Source organism: Coregonus clupeaformis, chromosome 3 (assembly GCF_020615455.1).
Source record: "Coregonus clupeaformis isolate EN_2021a chromosome 3, ASM2061545v1, whole genome shotgun sequence".
Classification (NCBI taxonomy): Eukaryota; Metazoa; Chordata; class Actinopteri; order Salmoniformes; family Salmonidae; genus Coregonus; species Coregonus clupeaformis.
The window spans coordinates 13928256-13951425 of record NC_059194.1 but is presented as its reverse complement, the minus strand read 5'-3'; the positions used below and the strand labels follow the sequence as shown (position 1 = coordinate 13951425).

At 43.4% G+C, this 23170-nt stretch overlaps 1 protein-coding gene across 4 annotated transcripts in view; it reads left to right on the top strand.

The window, feature by feature from the left end:
* LOC121540806 (ecto-NOX disulfide-thiol exchanger 2) overlaps nt 1-23170 on the top strand; it is a 284655-nt gene that overhangs the window by 217640 nt on the left and 43845 nt on the right. For all 4 annotated transcript variants that reach the window (XM_041849939.2, XM_041849931.2, XM_041849916.2 and 1 more), the window contains one exon: nt 1725-1874. In XM_041849939.2, the coding sequence (XP_041705873.1) occupies nt 1725-1874 (150 nt within the window). The remainder of the gene's footprint in view (nt 1-1724; nt 1875-23170) is intronic.

The following is a 23170-nucleotide window of genomic DNA, read 5'->3' as shown; positions in this document are numbered from 1 at the left end:
CTTTGTGTTTTTTCAAGAGTGACTCTGTGACTTTGAGGAAATTATTCTTTGTGCTCAAAATGTGTGTGGCAGCCAGGAGTGTGTTCCATTATTCATCAGCACTGTGCCCATTTCCTCAGTGTCAAGAGGTAGGGCTGCACGATATGGGCCAAAAATCGTATTGCGAATGTTTGACCAAATATTGCAATTTGCCGTGCAATAAAGATCAAAACGTGTGAACTGTTGGAATCATAGAAATTGAATGACTTATATTAAGAAGGAACGTGGAATGCAGCCTCATTCTTGTTTGGAGCAATCTGTTCTATCTCAGAACAGCATGCAAACTTTGAATCTAACAGCGAGGAGGAATAGCTGTGCTGCTTGAGTAGTCTCAAAACTATAAAAATGGTTGAGATGCATTTAAAAAATATGCCAATATTGCAATTTCGATGTGAATCGGATTAATTGTGCAGCCCTACTATAATAATAATAATAATATGCCATTTAGCAGACGCTTTTATCCAAAGCGACTTACAGTCATCTACTAAGTGGTAGTTATGAAAGCAGCGCACACCTGTCGCAGTAAGGCCCATGATAGAGCTCTGTAGTGGGCATCCCTCCCTAACCCAGAACAGCCCCACTTCCACTCCTCTCTGAGGCCTACCAGATATTTCCTCTGTGGGCCTCTCACCCAGCCCTGAGACCAGAGCTGAACCCCAGTATTACCCTGTCTGAGGCCCATCAGAGAGCTCTGTGGTGGGCCTCTCACCCAGCCCTGAGACCAGAGCTGCCACTGAGACTGGCCTTGGTATTCAGAAGACACAGTGTCCGCTGTACCTCCCTCCCCCCTCTATCTCTCCTCCAGTCATCACTTCACCTCTCCTCCGCCTCGCTGGGCAGGAGTCATCATCACCCGGGCAACAGGGTCCCTCTTATCACTTACTTACCAGAGATGAGGTCATCAATAAGGGTCACAGAAAGAGAGATGAAGCGGACCTAGACTTCCTCTACTTGGTACTGTCCTCTCCTCTGATTGGTCCAGTTACACCTCTGGCTTGTCTCCCTCTCTTCCTCATCCAAATACCTTCCTCTCTCACACACAGAAAGCTGAAATTATTGAAAAGCTTCCTCGTCTCACAGAGATGCAATTGCTGCCCTATCTGGGATTTAAACATAAGTTATCCACATATGGTTTTACTAAGTGGTACACACACACATAACGAAGCAAGCTTTCAAGCCCACAGTCTTCTGCAGGTGCATTAGAGGACATGTAATTTCCATTTAAATAATAATCTGCAGGAAGTCAGCTAGTGTGTGTGTGCGCAGAGTGAATCCAGCTGCAGTCTAAATCAATAGTCCCCTACCTGTGAATGAAGGCTCGCTTGTGTGCTAGTTCTCAGATCCATCTCTCCCTCTCTCTGACTACAGACAGGAAGGTCAAAGGCCAGCCAATCAACAGCAGAGAGGAGAGTCAGTAGAAGCTCATGTAGCTCCACTTTAAACATGTAGGATATTTATTTGTTCATTTATTCATCAGAGCATGTATTCAGTTATTTATAGACTGGTTGTGTATCACCATTGTTGACAGAAACCTCCACAAAGTGTTCAAGGAGAGAGACACAATGTCAAATGAAACATGAAAATGTCAACATGGGATGAACTAATGCCTGTGGAAATTGTGTTTTTATATGCGTGTTATTCCATTCTCATGTATGTGTGTTCTGGTGTGTGTGTGTCTCCTTCAGATTTTGACTCAGGCCTTGGCATGATGCCAGGCATGAACCCCATGATGCCAGGCCTTGGTTACGTGCCCCCACCTCCCCTGCCCCATGATCTGCCCATCGTCAAGGAAATCATTCACTACCAGAGCTGCACCCTCTTCCCCCCAAACCCAAGTAAGTCTATTTACCTCTTACACCAGGAAGTCTATTTACCTCTTACACCAGGAAGTCTATTTACCACTTACCCAAGGAAGTCTATTTACCTCTTACCCAAGGAAGTCTATTTACCTCTTACCCAAGGAAGTCTATTTACCTCTTACCCCACTAAGTCTATTTAACTTAAGCCACAACCCGCAAAAAATTGGTGGCTCAAATTAGCTGAAGTTTGTAGTGACTGTTTAAAGAAAACCGAATCATGGATTACAGTTTCTCCTGGCCCATGACTCCTTTCAGGGTGAGGAACCATCTAACATTAAAGGGATACATCAGGAGAGTCAGATTAACTCGTGGATACCATTTGTATCTCTGTGTCCAGTATGAAGGAAGTTAGAGGTAGTTTCGTGAGCCAATCCTAACTAGCGTTAGCGCAATGACTATAAGTCTATGGGTATCTACTAGGTATCTACTAGCATGTGGTCCTCTGTAGCTCAATTGGTAGAGCATGGCACTTGTAACGCCAGGGTAGTGGGTTCGATCCCCGGGACCACCCATAAGTAAAAATGTATGCACACATGACTGTAAGTCGCTTTGGATAAAAGCGTCTGCTAAATGGCATATTATATTATTTTATTATTATACCCATATACTTCGTCATTGCGCTAACGCTAGTTAGCAACTTCCTTTAAACTGCACGCAGAGACATAAAAATAATATCCACGAGTTCATCTGACTCTGGGGAAGTAGATAAAGGGCCTCATTGCTAAAATCCCAAAGTATCCCTTTAAGTTGTAAAATACAACATTCTTAGCGTCTACCTTCTCTATTACCTGAATGCTGACTATGACTGAGACCACCTCAGGGTTCATCTCTCTCCTCATAGTTCATTTATGCAGCCATAAGCCTTCTCTCCTCCTGCATTGTAAATGCCAATATTGACTCCAGCGGTCTGGTTTAAAATGCAGGGGAATGAAAAGGTCTCTGTGTAACTGATCTGGCCCAGGGAAGCTCTGCAGGGCCATATCGACTCCACATTACAATTCTGACAGCTTATAAACTCTCCAGCCTAGCAGTAGGTGTTATGGGATACTTCAGGAGAGTCAGAAACGCCATGTAGACACACACACACACACACACCTCCACACACACACATACACATATCACTCAGGTGGACTGTGTGATACTGGTTCTTGTGTGAGACTGACTGCATAGAGGGAGACACTATACAGTGGGGAAAAAAAGTATTTAGTCAGCCACCAATTGTGCAAGTTCTCCCACTTAAAAAGATGAGAGAGGCCTGTAATTTTCATCATAGGTACACGTCAACTATGACAGACAAATTGAGAAAAAAAAATCCAGAAAATCCCATTGTAGGATTTTTAATGAATTTATTTGCAAATTATGGTGGAAAATAAGTATTTGGTCACCTACAAACAAGCAAGATTTCTGGCTCTCACAGACCTGTAACTTCTTCTTTAAGAGGCTCCTCTGTCCTCCACTCGTTACCTGTATTAAGGGCACCTGTTTGAACTTGTTATCAGTATAAAAGACACATGTCCACAACCTCAAACAGTCACACTCCAAACTCCACTATGGCCAAGACCAAAGAGCTGTCAAAGGACACCAAAAACAAAATTGTAGACCTGCACCAGGCTGGGAAGACTGAATCTGCAATAGGTAAGCAGCTTGGTTTGAAGAAATCAACTGTGGGAGCAATTATTAGGAAATGGAAGACATACAAGACCACTGATAATCTCCCTCGATCTGGGGCTCCACGCAAGATCTCACCCCGTGGGGTCAAAATGATCACAAGAACGGTGAGCAAAAATCCCAGAACCACACGGGGGGACCTAGTGAATGACCTGCAGAGAGCTGGGACCAAAGTAACAAAGCCTACCATCAGTAACACACTACGCCGCCAGGGACTCAAATCCTGCAGTGCGAGACGTGTCCCCCTGCTTAAGCCAGTACATGTCCAGGCCCGTCTGCAGTGCATTTGGATGATCCAGAAGAGGATTGGGAGAATGTCATATGGTCAGATGAAACCAAAATAGAACTTTTTGGTAAAATCTCAACTCGTCATGTTTGGAGGACAAAGAATGCTGAGTTGCATCCAAAGAACACCATACCTACTGTGAAGCATGGGGTTGGAAACATCATGCTTTGGGGCTGTTTTTCTGCAAAGGGACCAGGACGACTGATCCGTGTAAAGGAAAGAATGAATGGGGCCATGTATCGTGAGATTTTGAGTGAAACCTTCCTTCCATCAGCAAGGGCATTGAAGATGAAACGTGGCTGGGTCTTTCAGCATGACAATGATCCCAAACACACCGCCCGGGCAACGAAGGAGTGGCTTCGTAAGAAGCATTTCAAGGTCCTGGAGTGGCTCTAGCCAGTCTCCAGATCTCAACCCCATAGAAAATCTTTGGAGGGAGTTGAAAGTCTGTGTTGCCCAGCGACAGCCCCAAAACATCACTGCTCTAGAGGAGATCTGAATGGAGGAATGGGCCAAAATACCAGCAACAGTGTGTGAAAACCTTGTGAAGACTTACAGAAAACGTTTGACCTGTGTCATTGCCAACAAAGGGTATATAACAAAGTATTGAGAAACTTTTGTTATTGACCAAATACTTATTTTCCACCATCATATGCCAATAAATTCATTAAAAATCCTACAATGTGATTTTCTAGAATTGTTTTTCTCATTTTGTCTGTCATAGTTGACGTGTACCTATGATGAAAATTACAGGCCTCTCTCATCTTTTTAAGTGGGAGAACTTGCACAATTGGTGGCTGACTAAATACTTTTTTTCCCCACTGTATACCCTCATTGTCCACTGATAGACCTCATACTCCCTCAGTGTTTCCCTAGGATTTGTTTCAGCAGCGGTGGCAAAGTTAGCCACCGCAGAGACAAAATATTGCTGTTTTGCCATGGGTGGAGAGAAAAAATTGCAGTTTTAAAGCTAATTTCCTGCAATTCTACTAATTTTGCCATGGCTTATGCCGTGTTATTATGCTTTCTGAGTGACTCACACTAGCTGGTACAGCCACAAAGTCATAAAATCTGATTTTAAACCTAACCACACTGCGAACCCTAATGCCTGACGAACATTCACCGTCATCTTGGTAAGCAACTCCAGTGTAGATTTGGCCTTGTGTTTTAGGTAATTCTCCAGCTGAAGGTGAATTCATCTCCCAGTGTCTGGTGGAATGCAGACTGAACCAGGTTTCCCTTTAGGATTATTTTGCCTGTGCTTAGCTCCATTCTGTATCTTTTTTTATCCTGAAAAACGACCTAGTCCTTAATGATTACAAGCATACCCATAACATGATGCAGCCACCACTATGCTTGAAAATATGCAGAGTGGTATTCAGTAATGTTTTGTATTGGATTTGCCCCGAACATAACACTTTGTATTCAAGACAAAAAGTGAATTGCTTTGCCACATGTTTTGCCGTATTACTTTAGTGCCTTGTTGCAAACAGGATGCATATTCTGCACAGGCTTCCTCCTTTTCACTCTGTCAATTAGGTTCGTTTTGTGGAGTAATTACAATGTTGATCCATCCTCGGGGGGGGGGGGATTACTTTATCAGAAGGGGGAAAGGAGAAGATTAGTTGTGTATCGTCAGCGTAGCAATGTTAGGAGAGGCCATGTGAGGATATGACAGAGCCAAGTGACTTGGTGTATAGCGAGAATAGGAGAGGGCCTAGAACTGAGCCCTGGGGGACACCAGTGGTGAGAGCACGTGGTGCGGAGACAGCTTCTCGCCACGCCACTTGGTAGGGTCGACCGGTGTCCCCCGGGGGGGGGGGACAACGTATTATGTGACTTGTTAAGCAAATTTTTCCTCTTCAACTTATTTAGGCTTGCCATAAAGGGGTTGAATACTTATTCACTCAAGACATTTCAGCTTTTAATGTTTTACTAATTTTGAAATTTTTGAAAAACATAATTCCACTTTGACATTATGGGGTATTGTGTGTAGGACAAAAAAACTATATTTAATCCATTTTGAATTCAGGCTGTACCACAATTTTTTTTTGGGATAAAGTCAAGGGTGTGAACTTTCTGAAGGCACTGTATATGCTCCCAGTGATTTATTGTAAATGTGACTTTCTTTGTTTTTCATACCAGTGTTTCCGCTGCAGTCATTTACAGGTGATAATGCTTATTGCTAATAGCATACGTGATAATATGGACCATGCATAGGATATATGCAAGGTCCAATATGTTAAAATAATTTCAACAAATAATTTTACCAATATGTTATTGGGCTCATTTCTGGAAATGCCATTTTCGATGGTGTCAGCAAAATGTAATTTTCATTCATTTTGAAGTAGAATGTCCTTTTAATAAGTCACCAGAACTGTGCTTCTCGGTCTCTCTACATAACAATTCTGAGTGTGTGCGTGTTTGTGTGTGTGTGTGAAGTCTCCCTCAACCTTTTCCACAGTGGTTTTTAAATCAAGAGTAGGAACACCCAGTGGGAGCGCTCCTTTAATATCTCTCAGAGAAAACTTTGTCTGGTGACTTTTCAAAGAAAGCTCACTTGTCAGATTTGGAAGGGATCAATTTCAGCCTAAACTAAAACAAAAGCTATTTTTCTCTCGTCAGTCGTTGGGAATTCAGGCTCCTTCAGAAAACATAAAAAACTGTCTGGAGTCGCTCCCCCTCTCCTTTCTTAAGCACACAAGGCTTTCATGTGTGTGTTTTCAATGTGAATATTCTTCCTGTCTCTCTACCCCTCTTGCCTATTACGGTCTTCCCTCTCCCCCTGTTTTTTCTCTTCTCCTCCTCCTGTCATCTTCTACTGTCTCCTTCCTCTCTCTCTCTCCCTTCTTTTCTCACCTACTGTCTTCCCCCTCTTTCTCTGTCTCCTCTCTGTCCGCTTCCTGTCTTCCTCCTCTCTTTCTCTCGCTCTCTTGTCTGTCCGCTCCCTGTCTTTCTATTCATTTTCTCGCTGTTACTTTTGGGTTCCTCATGAAAGGCAGAGTCTCTTAAAGGAGGGAGGTCTTTTAAAGCCCTACTTCAGAGGAAGCCTATTTATTCTCCAGATGAACGTTATCACAGGGCTCCTTGATGAGGCTCTGTCCCTCTGTATTAGCCAAATAGAAAGACATCTGGTCTGGCCAGCCATTAGTTTGTGAATCATTGTGACCGTTGAGGATATTAAACTCCACTGGGTGGTCACAGCACCATGAGGCTTGATGTTCAGAGGACTAGTGGGGGGGCCAGGAGGAAGAGGATGGGGTCTTTTAGTTTGACCTCAACCTGAAGACGATGAGACTGAGAGAGTATTAGAGGTAGATTAGAATATAGGCCTACTGGGCAGTGATAGAGGTGATGAGGAGAAAAAATAGATATCATCTACTAGAAAAAGAAAAGAGAGAACAGAATAAAGGTCAGAGCTGAAGGGTCTGTTTTCTCTTATTTTCAGAGAGCTCCAAGCCATGTCATCTTTTTTTCTGCCCCTCACCCGTATGTTTGTGTGTCGTCCAGGGGCGTTTGAGGGTTAGAGGAGCCTGGTGAGTCAGTGGCCCTGTCAGCCACAGGTCAGCAGGCTGCATATGGTGGCCATCACAGAGCGCAGGACCTCCAGCCTACCCTGACACCATACAGCCCCTCACATTGACCTTGATCTGAATAACACCCACAGGGACTCTCTCTCCCTTCCTCTCGCTCTACTCTCTTTCTCTCTCTCTCTCTTTCTCTCGCTTTGAGCCGTTCAATGTACATATCTATCTAGCCCCCTCTTTCTTTATATTCCCCCTCCTCTTATTTTTTCTCCTGCCTCTCTAGCTGTGATGGCTCCTCTCTAGCGGTGATGGCCCCTCTCTAGCTGTGATGGCCCCTCTCTAGCTGTGATGGCCCCTCTCTAGCTGTGATGGCCCCTCTCTAGCTGTGATGGCCCCTCTCTAGCTGTGATGGCTCCTCTCTAGCTGTGATGGCTCCTCTCTAGCTGTGATGGCCCCTCTCTAGCTGCGATGGCTACTCTCTAGCTGCGATGGCTCCTCTCTAGCTGTGATGGCTCCTCTCTAGCTGTGATGGCTCCTCTCTAGCTGTGATGGCTCCTCTCTAGCTGTGATGGCTACTCTCTCTAGCTGTGATGGCTACTCTCTCTAGCTGTGATGGCCCCTCTCTAGCTGTGATGGCTACTCTTTAGCTGTGATGGCTACTCTCTCTAGCTGTGATGGCTACTCTCTCTAGCTGTGATGGCCCCTCTCTAGCTGTGATGGCTACTCTTTAGCTGTGATGGCTCCTCTCTAGCTGTGATGGCTCCTCTCTAGCTGTGATGGCTACTCTCTCTAGCTGTGATGGCTACTCTCTCTGATGGTCAAGATGGCTACCCTCTCTGATGGTCAAGATGGCTACCCTCTCTGATAGTCAAGATGGGAGTCAGATTTTTCCATGTTCTCTATCAGTGTCAGCTCCCTCTCTCTCATGACATATTTCTTTTCAAACCTCTCCGAATTCAAAAGGCAGTGGCTGTATGAGAGTGTCTGTCCATAATTACATGGGCCTGAAGAGAAAGAGGACAGATGCCCTACAGATGCCCTACAGATCCCCTACGCCCTGGAGAGCTTGGCGTGCATGTGTGCGTGATAATTGTAGGCTACACTCTACTTATGGGCTTCATAGAGTAAACGTACACTCCAGTAAACACACACACGCGTACACACACATACCCACTGTGGTGACTGACTATATGGTTTGAATAGCTCAGTTTTATCTGCTGTTGTTCTGCTTAGGCAGGTGTGTGTGTGTGTGTGTGTGTGTGTGTGTGTGTGTGTGTGTGTGTGTGTGTGTGTGTGTGTGTGTGTGTGTGTGTGTGTGTGTGTGTGTGAGTGATCACAGCGTGCTGAAGTGTGGAAGTGTGTGTGATCTCACCCGTCACTTCTTCCTGTTAAGTGTCAGTGCTGGGCCGCCACTGGCTCATTACAATGCACACATTGAGTAGCCAGTCAGCTACAAGCTCTATTTTGGTGGACTCTGGTACATTCTAATGCTAGATTGTATTTTCAACCAGTAACTATCAGGAAATAACACTAATAAAAATAACAATATTTTACAGTGTTAGTTTCATCAGCTGTTGTACAATATGATATAAAGCACAGGAAAAATGTAATTTTGACTGCGCTGGGCCTTTAAAGAATCCTTTAAGAGTCTGCTGACTTCCACAGGCTTCAAGCTTCCTTTTAAGAGGCATTTTCACAGCTATCTGCAATACAGGTATGATTGAAGAATGAAGCGCGATGGGCTTTGCTATACAGAAAGCTAGCCGTTGACTACTCTATTGTCAATACTTTAATTAAATCAGTAGACCTATATCAATATCTTTGAAAATACCATACAGGTATCATTGACTTTTAAAACAATTCAATCTGTTTTCTGGTATCATATTTTGGACCAGAGTGAGGCTAACTTGCCACTAGCCTACCTATTGTTCCTGCAGTGAAGAAGATTCACCATCTTCATAGAATGTTTTCATAATTTATCTGCAAATAATTGCCAAAAAGCCTACCAGTATGCGAATTAGAGAGCCAAATGAACAGCTCTCTTAACGATGCAATTTGGTAGGCTACTGACGAGTCACTCACTTTAACATCCTTGTCTAATGGAATTAACATCAAAAATACAAACGGGATCTTTAGTTTACTTACACTACCGGTCAAAAGTTTTAGAACACCTACTCATTCAAGGGCTTTTCTTTATTTTTCAAATAGCCACCCTTTGCCTTGATGACAGCTTTGCACACCGTTGGCATTCTCTCAACCAGCTTCACCTGGAATGCTTTTCCAACAGTCTTGAAGGAGTTCCCACATATGCTGAGCACTTGTTGGCTGCTTTTCCTTCACTCTACGGTCCGACTCATCCCAAACCATCTCAATTTGGTTGAGGTCGGGGGATTGTGGAGGCCAGGTCATCTGATGCAGCACTCCATCACTCTCCTTCTTGGTAAAATAGCCCTTACACAGCCTTGAGGTGTGTTGGGTCATTGTCCTGTTGAAAAACAAACGATAGTCCCACTAAGCCCAAACCAGATGGGATGGCGTATCGCTGCAGAATGCTGTGGTAGCCATGCTGGTTAAGTGTGCCATGAATTCTAAATAAATCACAGACAGTGTCACCAGCAAAGCACCCCCACACCATAACACCACCACCTCCATGCTTTACGGTGGGAAATACACATGCAGAGATCATCCGTTCACCCACACCGCGTCTCACAAAGACACAGCGGTTGGAACCAAAAATCTCCAATTTGGACTCCAGACCAAAAGACAGATTTCCACCGGTCTAATGTCCATTGCTCATGTTTCTTGGCCCAAGCAAGTCTCTTCTTCTTATTGGTGTCCTTTAGTAGTGGTTTCTTTGCAGCAATTCGACCATGAAGGCCTGATTCACACAGTCTCCTCTGAACAGTTGATGTTGAGATGTGTTTGTCCTGTTTCTCTCGTGTGTCTGTAAATAGCCTGTAAATACCCTGTTTTTTTGTATTTTTCGTACATATTTCCCTATCAGACTTTTCATCCTTCTACAAAATATACTTTCCTGCAACCCGCCTCACTCAATGTGGAACGGATTCTATTATTGACTTACCTTTTATCTAGAATCTAGAATCTCCAGTTGAAACTAGCTAGCCAGCTAACTAGCTACTTGCTACTAGCCACAGCTAGCGGTGTTTCACCCAGATCATTGGATTTTTTCAGCGGGATTAATTTTTAATCACTGGACATTGATCACCGGATATTCGGCCAGTCTGCACAGCGCGTTATCGACCCAGAACATATCAGTTTTTCCGCCGGAATCACTGATTTACTGGACCTTTAACTCCGGATTCATCGCTACCAGCTGGCTACAACAAAACGGACGCTGTGGTCTGGCTAATCATCCCGAGCTAGGCCCATTCTCCCGGCTATCTACCTCTCTATCAACCGGACGGGACCACCTAGTGTTGACACGGAGCCCCGCCGATCCTACACGACTGGTCTGCCGACGAAATCGTCTGATGTGGTTACGACGTTAACCACGAAGATTCCATCCATCTGCTAGCCCTGGCCCGTTAGCACACGTTATCCGTGGCCTCTTACTCACTAAACTGAACTAGCTACTGAACTAGCTACTTGCTATTAGCCACAGCTAGCGGTGTTTCACCCAGAATATTGGATTTTTTTTCCGCGGGATTAATTTTTAATCACTGGACATTGATCACCGGATATTCGGCCAGTCTGCACAGCGTTATCGACCCAGAACATATCAGTTTTTCCGCCAGAATCACTGAATCACTGGACCTTTAACTCCGGATTCATCGCTACCAGCTGGCTACAACAAAACGGACGTAGCACACGCTAGCCGTGGCCTCTTACCACCGGACCTTATGATAACTCAGCTATACAGCTGATATCTGCTGGACTGTTCCTTTTTACGGTACTACATCCTGTTTATGTTTAGCCTCAGCCCAAACATGGTTAGTTTATTGTTGTTTCGGTTATTTCTAATTGTACTATATCACTGTAGACCCCCCAGCCTAGCTAAACCTGCCTTAGTTAGCTCCTTTGTTCCTCCCCCCATACACTCAGAGACCAACTCAATTGATGCCTCTAGAGATACTATCTCTTTCATTGTTACCCAACGCTTAGGTTTACCTCCACTTTACTCATATCCTTCCATATCCTTGTCTGTACACAATGCCCTGAATCTTTTCTATAACCCCCGAAATCTGCCCCCTTTATTCTATGTACCCAACGCACTAGAAGACCAGTTCTTAAAGCCTTTAGCCGTATCCTTATTCTAGTCCTCCTCTGTTCCTCTGGTGATGTAGAGGCTAACCCAGGCCCTGTAGCCCCCAGTATCACTCCTACTCCCCAGGAGCTATCATTTGATGACTTCTGTAATCGCAAAAGTCTTGGTTTCTTGCACATAAATATCAGAAGTCTACTTCCTAAGTTTGAGTTATTCACTGCGTTAGCACACTCTGCCAACCCTGATGTTCTAGCAGTGTCTGAATCCTGGCTCAGGAAGGCCACCAAAAATTCTGAAATTTCCATCCCCAACTATAACATTTTCCGTCTAGATAGAACTGCCAAAGGGGGTGGAGTTGCAATCTACTGTAGAGATAGCCTGCAGAGCTCTATCATACTATCCAGGTCTGTGCCCAAACAGTTTGAGCTTCTACTTCTAAAAATCCACCTTTCCAGAAATAAGTCTCACTGTTGCCGCTTGCTACAGACCACCCTCAGCCCCCAGCTGTGCCCTGGACACCATATGTGAATTGATTGCCCCCCATTTATCCTCTGAGTTTGTACTGCTTGGTGACCTAAATTGGGATATGCTTAATACCCCAGCCATCCTACAATCCAAGCTAGATGCCCTCAACCTCACGCAAATTATCAACGAACCTACCAGGTACAACCCTAAATCCTTAAACATGGGTACCCTCATAGATATCATCCTGACTAACATACCCTCTAAATACACCTCAGCTGTCTTCAACCAGGATCTCAGCGATCACTGCCTTATTGCCTGCGTCCGTAACGGGTCCGCGGTCAAACGACCACCTCTCATCACTGTCAAACGCTCCCTAAAACACTTTAGCGAGGAGGCCTTCCTAATTGACCTGGCCCAGGTATCCTGGATGGATATAGATCTCATTCCATCAGTAGAGGATGCCTGGTTGTTCCTTAAAAATAATTTCCTCTCAATCTTAAATAAACATGCCCCATTCAAAAAATACAGAACTAAGAACCGATATAGCCCCTGGTTCTCCTCAGACTTGACTGCCCTTGACCAGCACAAAAACATCCTGTGGCGTACAGCATTAGCATCAAATAGCCCCGCGATATGCAACTTTTCAGGGAAGTTAGGAACCAATATACACAAGCAGTCAGGAAAGCAAAGGCTAACTTTTTTCAAACAGAAATTTGCATCCTGTAGCACTAACTCCAAAAAGTTTTGGGACACTGTAAAGTCCATGGAGAATAAGAGCACTTCCTCCCAGCTGCCCACTGCACTGAGGCTAGGAAACACTATCACCACCGATAAATCTACAATAATCGAGAATTTCAACAAGCATTTTGCTACAGCTGGCCATGCTTTCCATCTGGCTACCACTAACCCGGCCACCAACTCTGCACCCTCTGCTGCAACTTGCCCATGCCCCCCGCTTCTCCTTCACACAAATTCAGACAGCTGATGTTTTGAAAGCGCTGCAAAATCTGGACCCCTACAAATCAGCTGGGCTAGACAATCTGGACCCTTTCTTTCTAAAACTAGCCGCCAAATTGTCGCAACCCCTATTACTAGTCTGTTCAACCTCTCTTTCATAACGTCTGAGATCCCCAGAGATTGGAAAGCTGCCGCGGTCATCCCCCTCTTCAAAGGGGGGTGACACTCTAGATCCAAACTGCTACAGACCTATATCCATCCTGCCCTGCCTTTCGAAAGTATTCGAAAGCCAAGTTAACAAACAGATCATCGACCATTTCGAATACCACCGCATCTTCTCCGCTATGCAATCCGGTTTCGAGCTGGTCACGGGTGCACTTCAGCCACACTCAAGGTCCTAAACGATATTATAACCACGATTGATAATAGACAGTACTGTGCAGCCGTCTTCATCGACCTGGCCAAGGCTTTCGACTCTGTCAACCACCGCATTCTTATTGGCAGACTAAATAGCCTTGGTTTCTCAAATGACTGCCTCGCCTGGTTCACCAACTACTTCTCAGATAGAGTTCAGTGTGTCAAATCGGAGGGCCTGTTGTCTGGACCTATGGCAGTCTCTATGGGGGTGCCACAGGGTTCAATTCTTGGGCCGACACTTTTCTCCGTGTATATCAATGATGTCGCTCTTGCTGCTGGTGACTCTCAGATCCACCTCTACGCAGACGACACCATTTTGTATACATCTGGCCCTTCATTGGACACTGTGTTAACAAACCTCCAAACGAGCTTCAATGCCATACAACAATCCTTCAGTAGCCTTCAACTGCTCTTAAACACTAGTAAAACTAAATGCATGCTTTTCAATCGAACGCTGCTAGCACCCGCCCACCCGACTAGAATCACCACTCTCGACGGGTCTGACCTAGAGTATGTGGACAACTACAAATATCTAGGTGTCTGGTTAGACTGTAAACTCAACTTCCAGACTCACATAAAGAATCTCCAATCCAAAGTTAAATCTAGAATCGGCTTCCTATTTCGCAACAAAGCCTCCCTTCACTCATGCTGCCAAACATGCCCTCGTAAAACTGACTATCCTACCGATCCTTGACTTCGGCGATGTCATTTACAAAATAGCCTCCAACACTCTACTCAGCAAATTGGATGTAGTCTATCACAGTGCCATCCGCTTTGTCTCCAAAGCCCCATACACTACCCACCACTGTGACCTGTACGCTCTTGTTGGCTGGTCCTCACTACATGTTCATCGTCAAACCCACTGGCTCCAGGCCATCTATAAATCACTGCTAGGCAAATCCCCGCCTTATCTTAGCTCATTGGTCACCATAGCAGCACCCACCCGTAGTCTGCGCTCCAGCAGGTATATCTCACTGGTCATTCCCAAAGCCAACACCTCCTTTGGCCGCATTCCTTCCAGTTCTCTGCTGCCAATGACTGGAACGAATTGCAAAAATCTCTGAAGCTGGAGACTCTTATCTCCCTCAATAACTTTAAGCATCAGTTGTCAGAGCACCTTACCGATCACTGCACCTGTACACAGCCCATCTGAAATTAGCCCACCCAACTACCTCATCCCTATATTATTATTTATTTCGCTCTTTTGCACCCCAGTATCTCTATTTGCACATCATCTCTTGCACATCTAGCATTCCAGTGTTAATACTATTGTAATTATTCTGCACTATAGCCTATTTATTGCCTTACCTCCATAACTTGCTACATTTGCACACACTGTATATATATTTTCTGTTGTATTTCTGACTTTATGTTTTTTTTTTTACCCCATATGTAACTCTGTGTTGTTTTTATTGCACTACTTTGCTTTATCTTGGCCAGGTCGCAGTTGTAAATGAGAACCTGTTCTCAACTGGCTTACCTGGTTAAATAAAGGTGAAAAAAAAAAAAAAAAAAACTTGAACTCTGTGAAGCATTTATTTGGGCTGCAATTTCTGAGGCTGGTAACTCTAATGAACTTATCCTCTGCAGCAGAGGTAACTCTGGGTCTTCCATTCCTGTGGCGATCCTCATGAGAGCCAGTTTCATCATAGCGCTTGAAGAAACTTTCAAAGTTCTTGAAATGTTACGTATTGACTGACCTTCATGTCTTAAAGTAATGATGGACTGTCGTTTCTCTTTGCTTATTTGAACTTTTCTTGCCATAATATGGACTTGGTCATTACCAAATAGGGCTATCTTCTGTACAGTTTGGAATCTGATTGATTGCTTCTGTGGACAGGTGTCTTTTATACAGGTAACAAACTGAGATTAGGAGCACTCCCTTTAAGAGTGTGCTCCTAATCTCAGCTCGTTACCTGTATAAAAGACACCTGGGAGCCAGAAATCTTTCTGATTGAGAGGGGGTCAAATACTTATTTCCCTCATTAAAATGCAAATCAATTTATAACATTTTTGACATGCGTTTTTCTGGATTTTGTTGTTGTTATTCTGTATCTCACTGTTCAAATAAACCTACCATTAAAATTATAGAATGATCATTTCTTTGTCAGTGGGCAAACGTACAAAATCAGCAGGGGATCAAATACTTTTTTCCCTCACTGTATACCCCCCTACCTTGTCACAACACAACTGATTGGTTCAAACGCGTTAAGAAGGAAAGGAATTCCACAAATTAAATTTTAAGAAGGCACACCTGTTAATTGAAATGCATTCCAGGTGACTACCTCTTGAAGCTGGTTGAGATAATACCAAGGGTGTGCAAAGGTGTCATCAATGCAAAGGGTGGCTGTTTGAAGAATCTCAAATATAAAATATATTTTCATTTGTTTAACACTGTTTTGGTTACCTCATGATTCCATATGTGTTATTTCATAGTTTTGATGTCTTCACTATTATTCTACATTGTAGAAAATAAGGAAAAACCCTTGAATGAGTAGGTGTTCTAAAACTTTTGATCGGTAGTGTATTTCGATTTGATACCATGGACATACAGTATAACTACGTTGTATGATTTATGAATGGCAAGGATATATCAGTCATTTCGACACCATTTATAAACTAGTCAAGCTTGCTGTTCGTCAATCAAAGCACAGTAAATAGCCTCTGCGCCACCACTCCGTGGCTGCATATGAAACACGCCAGGGTCCAACGGTCGGGCCAGTTGGCCAGAAATCTACTGGCCCGGACATGGTGTATTGCTTAAATCAGGGTTTCCCAAACTCTGTCCTCTGGACCCCAAGGGGTGCACATTTTTGTTTTTTGAGAAGATTTTAAAATAGTACGCTGCCCCCTTTAAACAAACATTCCAAAAGAGACATTGACTGGCTATAGCAGGCTAGCCAAGACCAATGCTAGGTGTCTTTTTGTAGCTTTCTTTGTGCAGAATGTCAACAGTAGCCAGCATATTGCTAGTATGTTCACTATTGAAGGTTTTCTTTTGTAAATCACTTTCCCTAAAATAAATAAGCTCAGCGAGTAGATTGATGGGCGCTTATTTTAGCTCTAGACAGCTCGCGTGTGCTGTGTGAAGGCATCAACTCATGTACTGCTCGAGAAGTTGTAACACGTGGAAGCGTGGTGGTGCTTGAATGAACGGCCAATTATATTGCTCAAATACAAATATTATGACATTTACGCGTGTAGTCTTCAATGGTTTTCAATGGTAGACTGCGACAGAGCAGGTAAATGTTGAACTGGAATGCAAAAATTCGCTGAAAAGTTACTGTCGGGCCAGTGACTGACGAGATCCATTGGCCTGACAGACACATGTTTTTACTGGCCCCGAGGGCCAGCGGGACATCGTTAATATCGGACCCTGCACACGAAAGAAAATAAATGAATGTTCCATATAACAATAGGCTAAGTGGATTACGACTCCACATTATATGGGACGTGCAAATTCACTCACATTATATGGGACGTGCAAATTCATGCTCTCTCCCTCCGTGTAGAAATGTGACTGCAACCACAGCGCACACAACACACACACACAGGTACCGAGAGGCGGGACAGATAGCAGAATGTCAATCCCTGTCATCGCTCACTTTGTGACTGACAGGCGCCTGTCCTATCAATAGATCGCTAGAAGATGCATATTGTTAATTCTAGGGGGAGAGTGCTCCAATATACTTTGCGAATTGAATGGTAGCCTAGTTAATGTAAGTGAAAAAAGTCCCTGCCTGAAAATGAGTCTGTAATTGGCTGTATAGACAACAACCGGCGCAAGTGGAAAACACTGATAATGGGATCTTAACAAAAGTATATGTGTGTGTTTGTCCCAGCAAGCAGAGAGTGGGCAGTACAGGATGCCCTCATCCGTTATTGTCTTGTTTAGCAGGGATTTCAAAGAAACAATGGAGAGGTCTATTGTCGTTAAGTTACAATTAATTTCCCATTATTTCCCATTCTACAGTTGAAGTAGGAAGTTTACATACACTTAGGTTGGAGTCATTAAAACTTGTTTTTTAACCACTCCACAAATTTCTTGTTAACAAACTATAGTTTTGACATCTACTTTGTGCATGACACAAGTAATTTTTCCAACAATTGTTTACAGACAGATTATTTCACTTATAATTCACTGTATCACAATTTCAAGTCTGCTTCATCCTTGGAAGCAATTTCCAAACGCCTGACGGTACCATATTCATCTGTACAAACAATAGTACGCAAGGTAGCTTAGTGGGTAAGAGCGTTGTGCCAGTAACCGAAATGTCGCTGGTTCTAATCCCCGAGCCGACTAGGTGAAAAATCTGTTGATGTGCCCTTGAGCAAGGCACTTAACCCTAATTGCTCCTGTAAGTCGCTCTGGATAAGAGCGTCTGCTAAATGACAAAAAAAAAAAGAAGAAGAAAAAAAAATTGTACGCAAGTATAAACACCATGGGACCACGCAGCCGTCATACCGCTCAGGAAGGAGACGCGTTCTGTCTCCTAGAGACGAACGTACTTTGGTGCGAAAAGTGCTAATCAATCCCAGAACAACAGCAAAGGACCTTGTGAAGATGCTGTAGGAAACAGGTACAAAGTATCTATATCCACAGAAAAAATTGTCCTATATCGACATAACCTGAAAGGCCGCTCAGCAAACCGCCATAAAAAAGCCAGACTACGGTTTGCAACTGCACATGGGGACAAAGATCGTACTTTTTGGAGAAATGTCCTCTGGTCTGATGAAACAAAAATAGAACTGTTTGGCCATAATGACCATCGTTATGTTTGGAGGAAAAAGGTAGTTGCTTGCAAACGGAAGAACACATCCCAAACGTGAAGCACGTGGGTGGCAGCATCATGCTGTGGGGGTGCTTTGCTGCAGGAGGGACTGGTGCACTTGACAAAATAGATGGCATCATGAGGAAGGGAAATTATGTGGATATATTGAAGCAACATCTTAAGACATCAGTCAGGAAGTTAATGCTTGGTCGCAAATGGGTCTTCCAAATGGACAATGACCCCAAGCATACTTCCAAAGTTGTGGCAAAATGACTTAAGGACAACAAAGTCAAGGTATTGTAGTGGCCATCACAAAGACCTGACCTCAATCCTATAGAAAATGTGTGGGCAGAACTGAAAAAGCGTGTGCGAGCAAGGAGGCCTACAAACCTGACTCAGTTACACCAGCTCTGTCCGGAGGAATGGGCCAAAATTCACCCAACTTATTGTGGGAAGCTTGTGGAAGGCTACCCAAAACGTTTGACCGAAGTTAAACAATTTAAAGGCAATGCTACCAAATACTAATTGAGTGTATGTAAACTTCTGACCCACTGGGAATGTGATGAAAGAAATAAAAGCTGAAATAAATCATTCTCTCTACTATTATTCTGACATTTCACATTCTTAAAATAAAGTGGTGATCCTAACTGACCTAAGACAGGGAATTTTTACTAGGATTAAATGTCAGGAATTGTGAAAAACTGAGTTTAAATGTATTTGGCTAAGGTGTATGTAAACTTCCGACTTCAACTGTATATGTTGTTTGTTAAAGTCAATATGGCTGAACACAGGCTAGCAAAACTGAGTTTATGGGGAGCCTTCCCCTTCAGGCTTCGTGGCTTCTGTGTAGGCCTCTTCTCCCATTAAACAGGATTGTCAAAGTGGCCAATGGCGTTGTAACGTCACCTGAGACGGGCGCTGTCCTGTGGTGCTAAACATCAGATCCCAAGATACCACTGTTGCCTCTATCCATGGTGCTGAAATCTCTGACCTGAATCTCTGATCAGCACGATCTCCTTGTTGACAAGTAGCCACCACATTTTGCGTTCTCCAGTGTCACTCCCACCGTTCATACTCCTTCAGTAGTACAGAGACCACCCCTACTGAACCTAGAAAAGACATGTACAGTGGGGGAAAAAAGTATTTAGTCAGCCACCAATTGTGCAAGTTCTCCCACTTAAAAAGATGAGAGAGGCCTGTAATTTTCATCATAGGTACACGTCAACTATGACAGACAAAATGAGGGGAAAAAATCCAGAAAATCACATAGTAGGATTTTTTATGAATTTATTTGCAAATTATGGTGGAAAATAAGTATTTGGTCAATAACAAAAGTTTCTCAATACTTTGTTATATACCCTTTGTTGGCAATGACACAGGTCAAACGTTTTCTGTAAGTCTTCACAAGGTTTTCACACACTGTTGCTGGTATTTTGGCCCATTCCTCCATGCAGATCTCCTCTAGAGCAGTGATGTTTTGGGGCTGTCGCTGGGCAACACGGACTTTCAACTCCCTCCAAAGATTTTCTATGGGGTTGAGATCTGGAGACTGGCTAGGCCACTCCAGGACCTTGAAATGCTTCTTACGAAGCCACTCCTTCGTTGCCCGGGCGGTGTGTTTGGGATCATTGTCATGCTGAAAGACCCAGCCACGTTTCATCTTCAATGCCCTTGCTGATGGAAGGAGGTTTTCACTCAAAATCTCACGATACATGGCCCCATTCATTCTTTCCTTTACACGGATCAGTCGTCCTGGTCCCTTTGCAGAAAAACAGCCCCAAAGCATGATGTTTCCACCCCCATGCTTCACAGTAGGTATGGTGTTCTTTGGATGCAACTCGGCATTCTTTGTCCTCCAAACACGACGAGTTGAGTTTATACCAAAAAGTTATATTTTGGTTTCATCTGACCATATGACATTCTCCCAATCCTCTTCTGGATCATCCAAATGCACTCTAGCAAACTTCAGACGGGACATGTACTGGCTTAAGCAGGGGGACACGTCTGGCACTGCAGGATTTGAGTCCCTGGCGGTGTAGTGTGTTACTGATGGTAGGCTTTGTTACTTTGGTCCCAGCTCTCTGCAGGTCATTCACTAGGTCCCCCCGTGTGGTTCTGGGATTTTTGCTCACCGTTCTTGTGATCATTTTGACCCCACGGGGTGAGATCTTGCGTGGAGCCCCAGATCGAGGGAGATTATCAGTGGTCTTTTATGTCTTCAATTTCCTAATAATTGCTCCCACAGTTGATTTCTTCAAACCAAGCTGCTTACCTATTGCAGATTCAGTCTTCCCAGCCTGGTGCAGGTCTACAATTTTGTTTCTGGTGTCCTTTGACAGCTCTTTGGTCTTGGCCATAGTGGAGTTTGGAGTGTGACTGTTTGAGGTTGTGGACAGGTGTCTTTTATACTGATAACAAGTTCAAACAGGTGCCATTAATAGAGGTAACACTCCAAAGAAGTTACTGGTCTGTGAGAGCCAGAAATCTTGCTTGTTTGTAGGTGACCAAATACTTATTTTCCACCATAATTTGCAAATAAATTCATTAAAAATCCTACTGTGATTTTCTGGAATTTTTTTCTCTCAATTTGTCTGTCATAGTTGACGTGTACCTATGATGGAAATTACAGGCCTCTCTCATCTTTTTAAGTGGGAGAACTTGCACAATTGGTGGCTGACTAAATACTTTTTTTCCCCACTGTACATTGGGTTTTAAAAGCGGAGTTTCAGATCATGGGGCCATCGGCTAAATGTCAGATTTTCACATCCTGTTTCTTTCTTCTCTTTCGTCATCAGCTGAACTGTGTCAGAACACTCCCAGCCCTCAAAGACGCAGCATAACAGATCAATGATCACTGTTGCCATGGCTTTTCAGCTGGAGGTGTGTGTGTACAGTGTGTGAGTGCGCGGTGTGCAACAGTGGCACAGTCTGGTCCTCTGGGAGAGCTTTGAAACAAGCTTCAAAGCTTTAACATAAGAGGCCTTGCTCTTGCACTACAAGACTTTGCCATAGATCCCTATGAGGGAAGAGGCGTCTCAGAGTAGGAGTGCAGATCTAGGATCAGGTCTCCCCCTGTTCATATCTAAAAGGGCAAACTGATCCCAGATCAGCACTCCTACTCTGAGATGGGTTATGAATACAGACCCTGGTGATTAGTTCTGTCCAGAACAGTAGAGCCCCGTATATGGTTCAGTAAACTCATCTGTGTTCGATTAATCAGGTCTCTCAAGCAATGAACCATTCACATGAGAGAATCAACCAGCTCTCTGGTTAAGATGATGCATTGTGTTTATCCCACAATAGTTTCACATTAACATTAGATGTCAATAGAAAAGTTATCCAAGCCTATTGCTGTATGTTTTCGTCATTATTGCGACTCATTGGTCATGGTAAATACTTCCAAATGTAATTTTTCAAATAATACTTTAATAGATTTTCCCAGCATGAAGCCTCCGAATTAGTCAGATGAATATTGTATCACATCAATTACAGCCTGCACATTACATTATGGTAACAGTGCTTCTAAATGCATAAATCAATTTCACAGTAATCTTTCACTGTAGAAACACTCGTTTTATATTGTGTTGTAAATTCAGACAGAGTATTTAACTGCTTGTTTAATGAGGTTTTGATTGCTATGTATGGGGCCCAGTATGTCAGTGTGGTGTGTGAACCAAGGTTATTATAGTAAACTGTAACGAAAACGAAAACGAATCATGAAAAAACGATTTAGTAAACTAAAATTTAAATAAAAATTAAATAAAATAATTAACAAACCTGTTTTGAAAAACGAAAAATATACTGAAACGATTGTCTTTGACTCCAAAACGAACGAAAATAAAATAATAACCATAATTAATTCTGTTCAGTAATTTTTTTTTGGGGGGGGGGGGGTTGAATGCGTGTTTGAAGTTTTTTTTGTAATAGGATTTTCAAGCTTCTGGCGGGTCACATTGAGATTGACTTTATAATTTAAAGGTAGACTCAGCGAGATGACGTTGCCACGAGCAGCACTGCAGATATTGGACGCGTTGAGTGGTAAGGCTAAAGCAACTGACTATAGACGAAAGGCGATGTGAAGTCGGAAGAGGTGCATCTGTGGTAGCCGAAAGTCTGACACTAATGTGGTTTTTCAACAGCAAGGTTCAGATCAACGGGGGCTGGTTTGGAGATGACATAGCCTAATACAGACGCATGGCTGTTATACCAAATAAATGCCCAAATAAATGCAGTGTTTACCATTAGCGCCGGCTCTTGTCTGTACAGCCGATTAGTCATTTTCAGCCGGGTACTTTTTCCACTTAAATTAACTAGGCTACTTTTCAATTCGCTAGTCAGAAAGTCTGCCGAGCCCTCTCCCACTAGAATTATATACATCTTCTAGCGATCTATTGATAGGACAGGCGTGTGCACTGTGGTTGCAGTCAAATTTCTATACAGAGGGAGAGAGCATGAATTTGCACGTTCCATATAATGTGGTAACGATGAGTCGAAATCCACGTAGTCTATTGTTTTCTAGTACATTCATTTATTTTCTTTCACGGGCAGGGTCTGACCTTAACGGGGCCATTAACTTTGCAGTGCATTTTTGCATTCCAGTTCAACATTTACCTGCTCTGTTGCAGTCTACCATTGAAAACCATTATAGACTACACGTGTAAATGTCTTGCTATTTGTATTTGAGCAATATGATTGGCTGTTCATTCAAGCACCACCACGAGTTCAAGCACCATCTCGAGCAGTACATGAGTTGATGCCTTCACAAAAAGAATCGCCCATCAATCTACTCGCTGAGGTTATTTATTTTAGGGAATGTTATTTACAATAGTAAACCTTCAATAGTGAACATACTAGCAATATGCTGGCTACTGTTGATATTCTGCACAAAGAAAGCTACAAAAAGACACCTAGCATTGGTCTTGGCTAGCCTGCTATAGCCAGTCAATGTCTCTTTT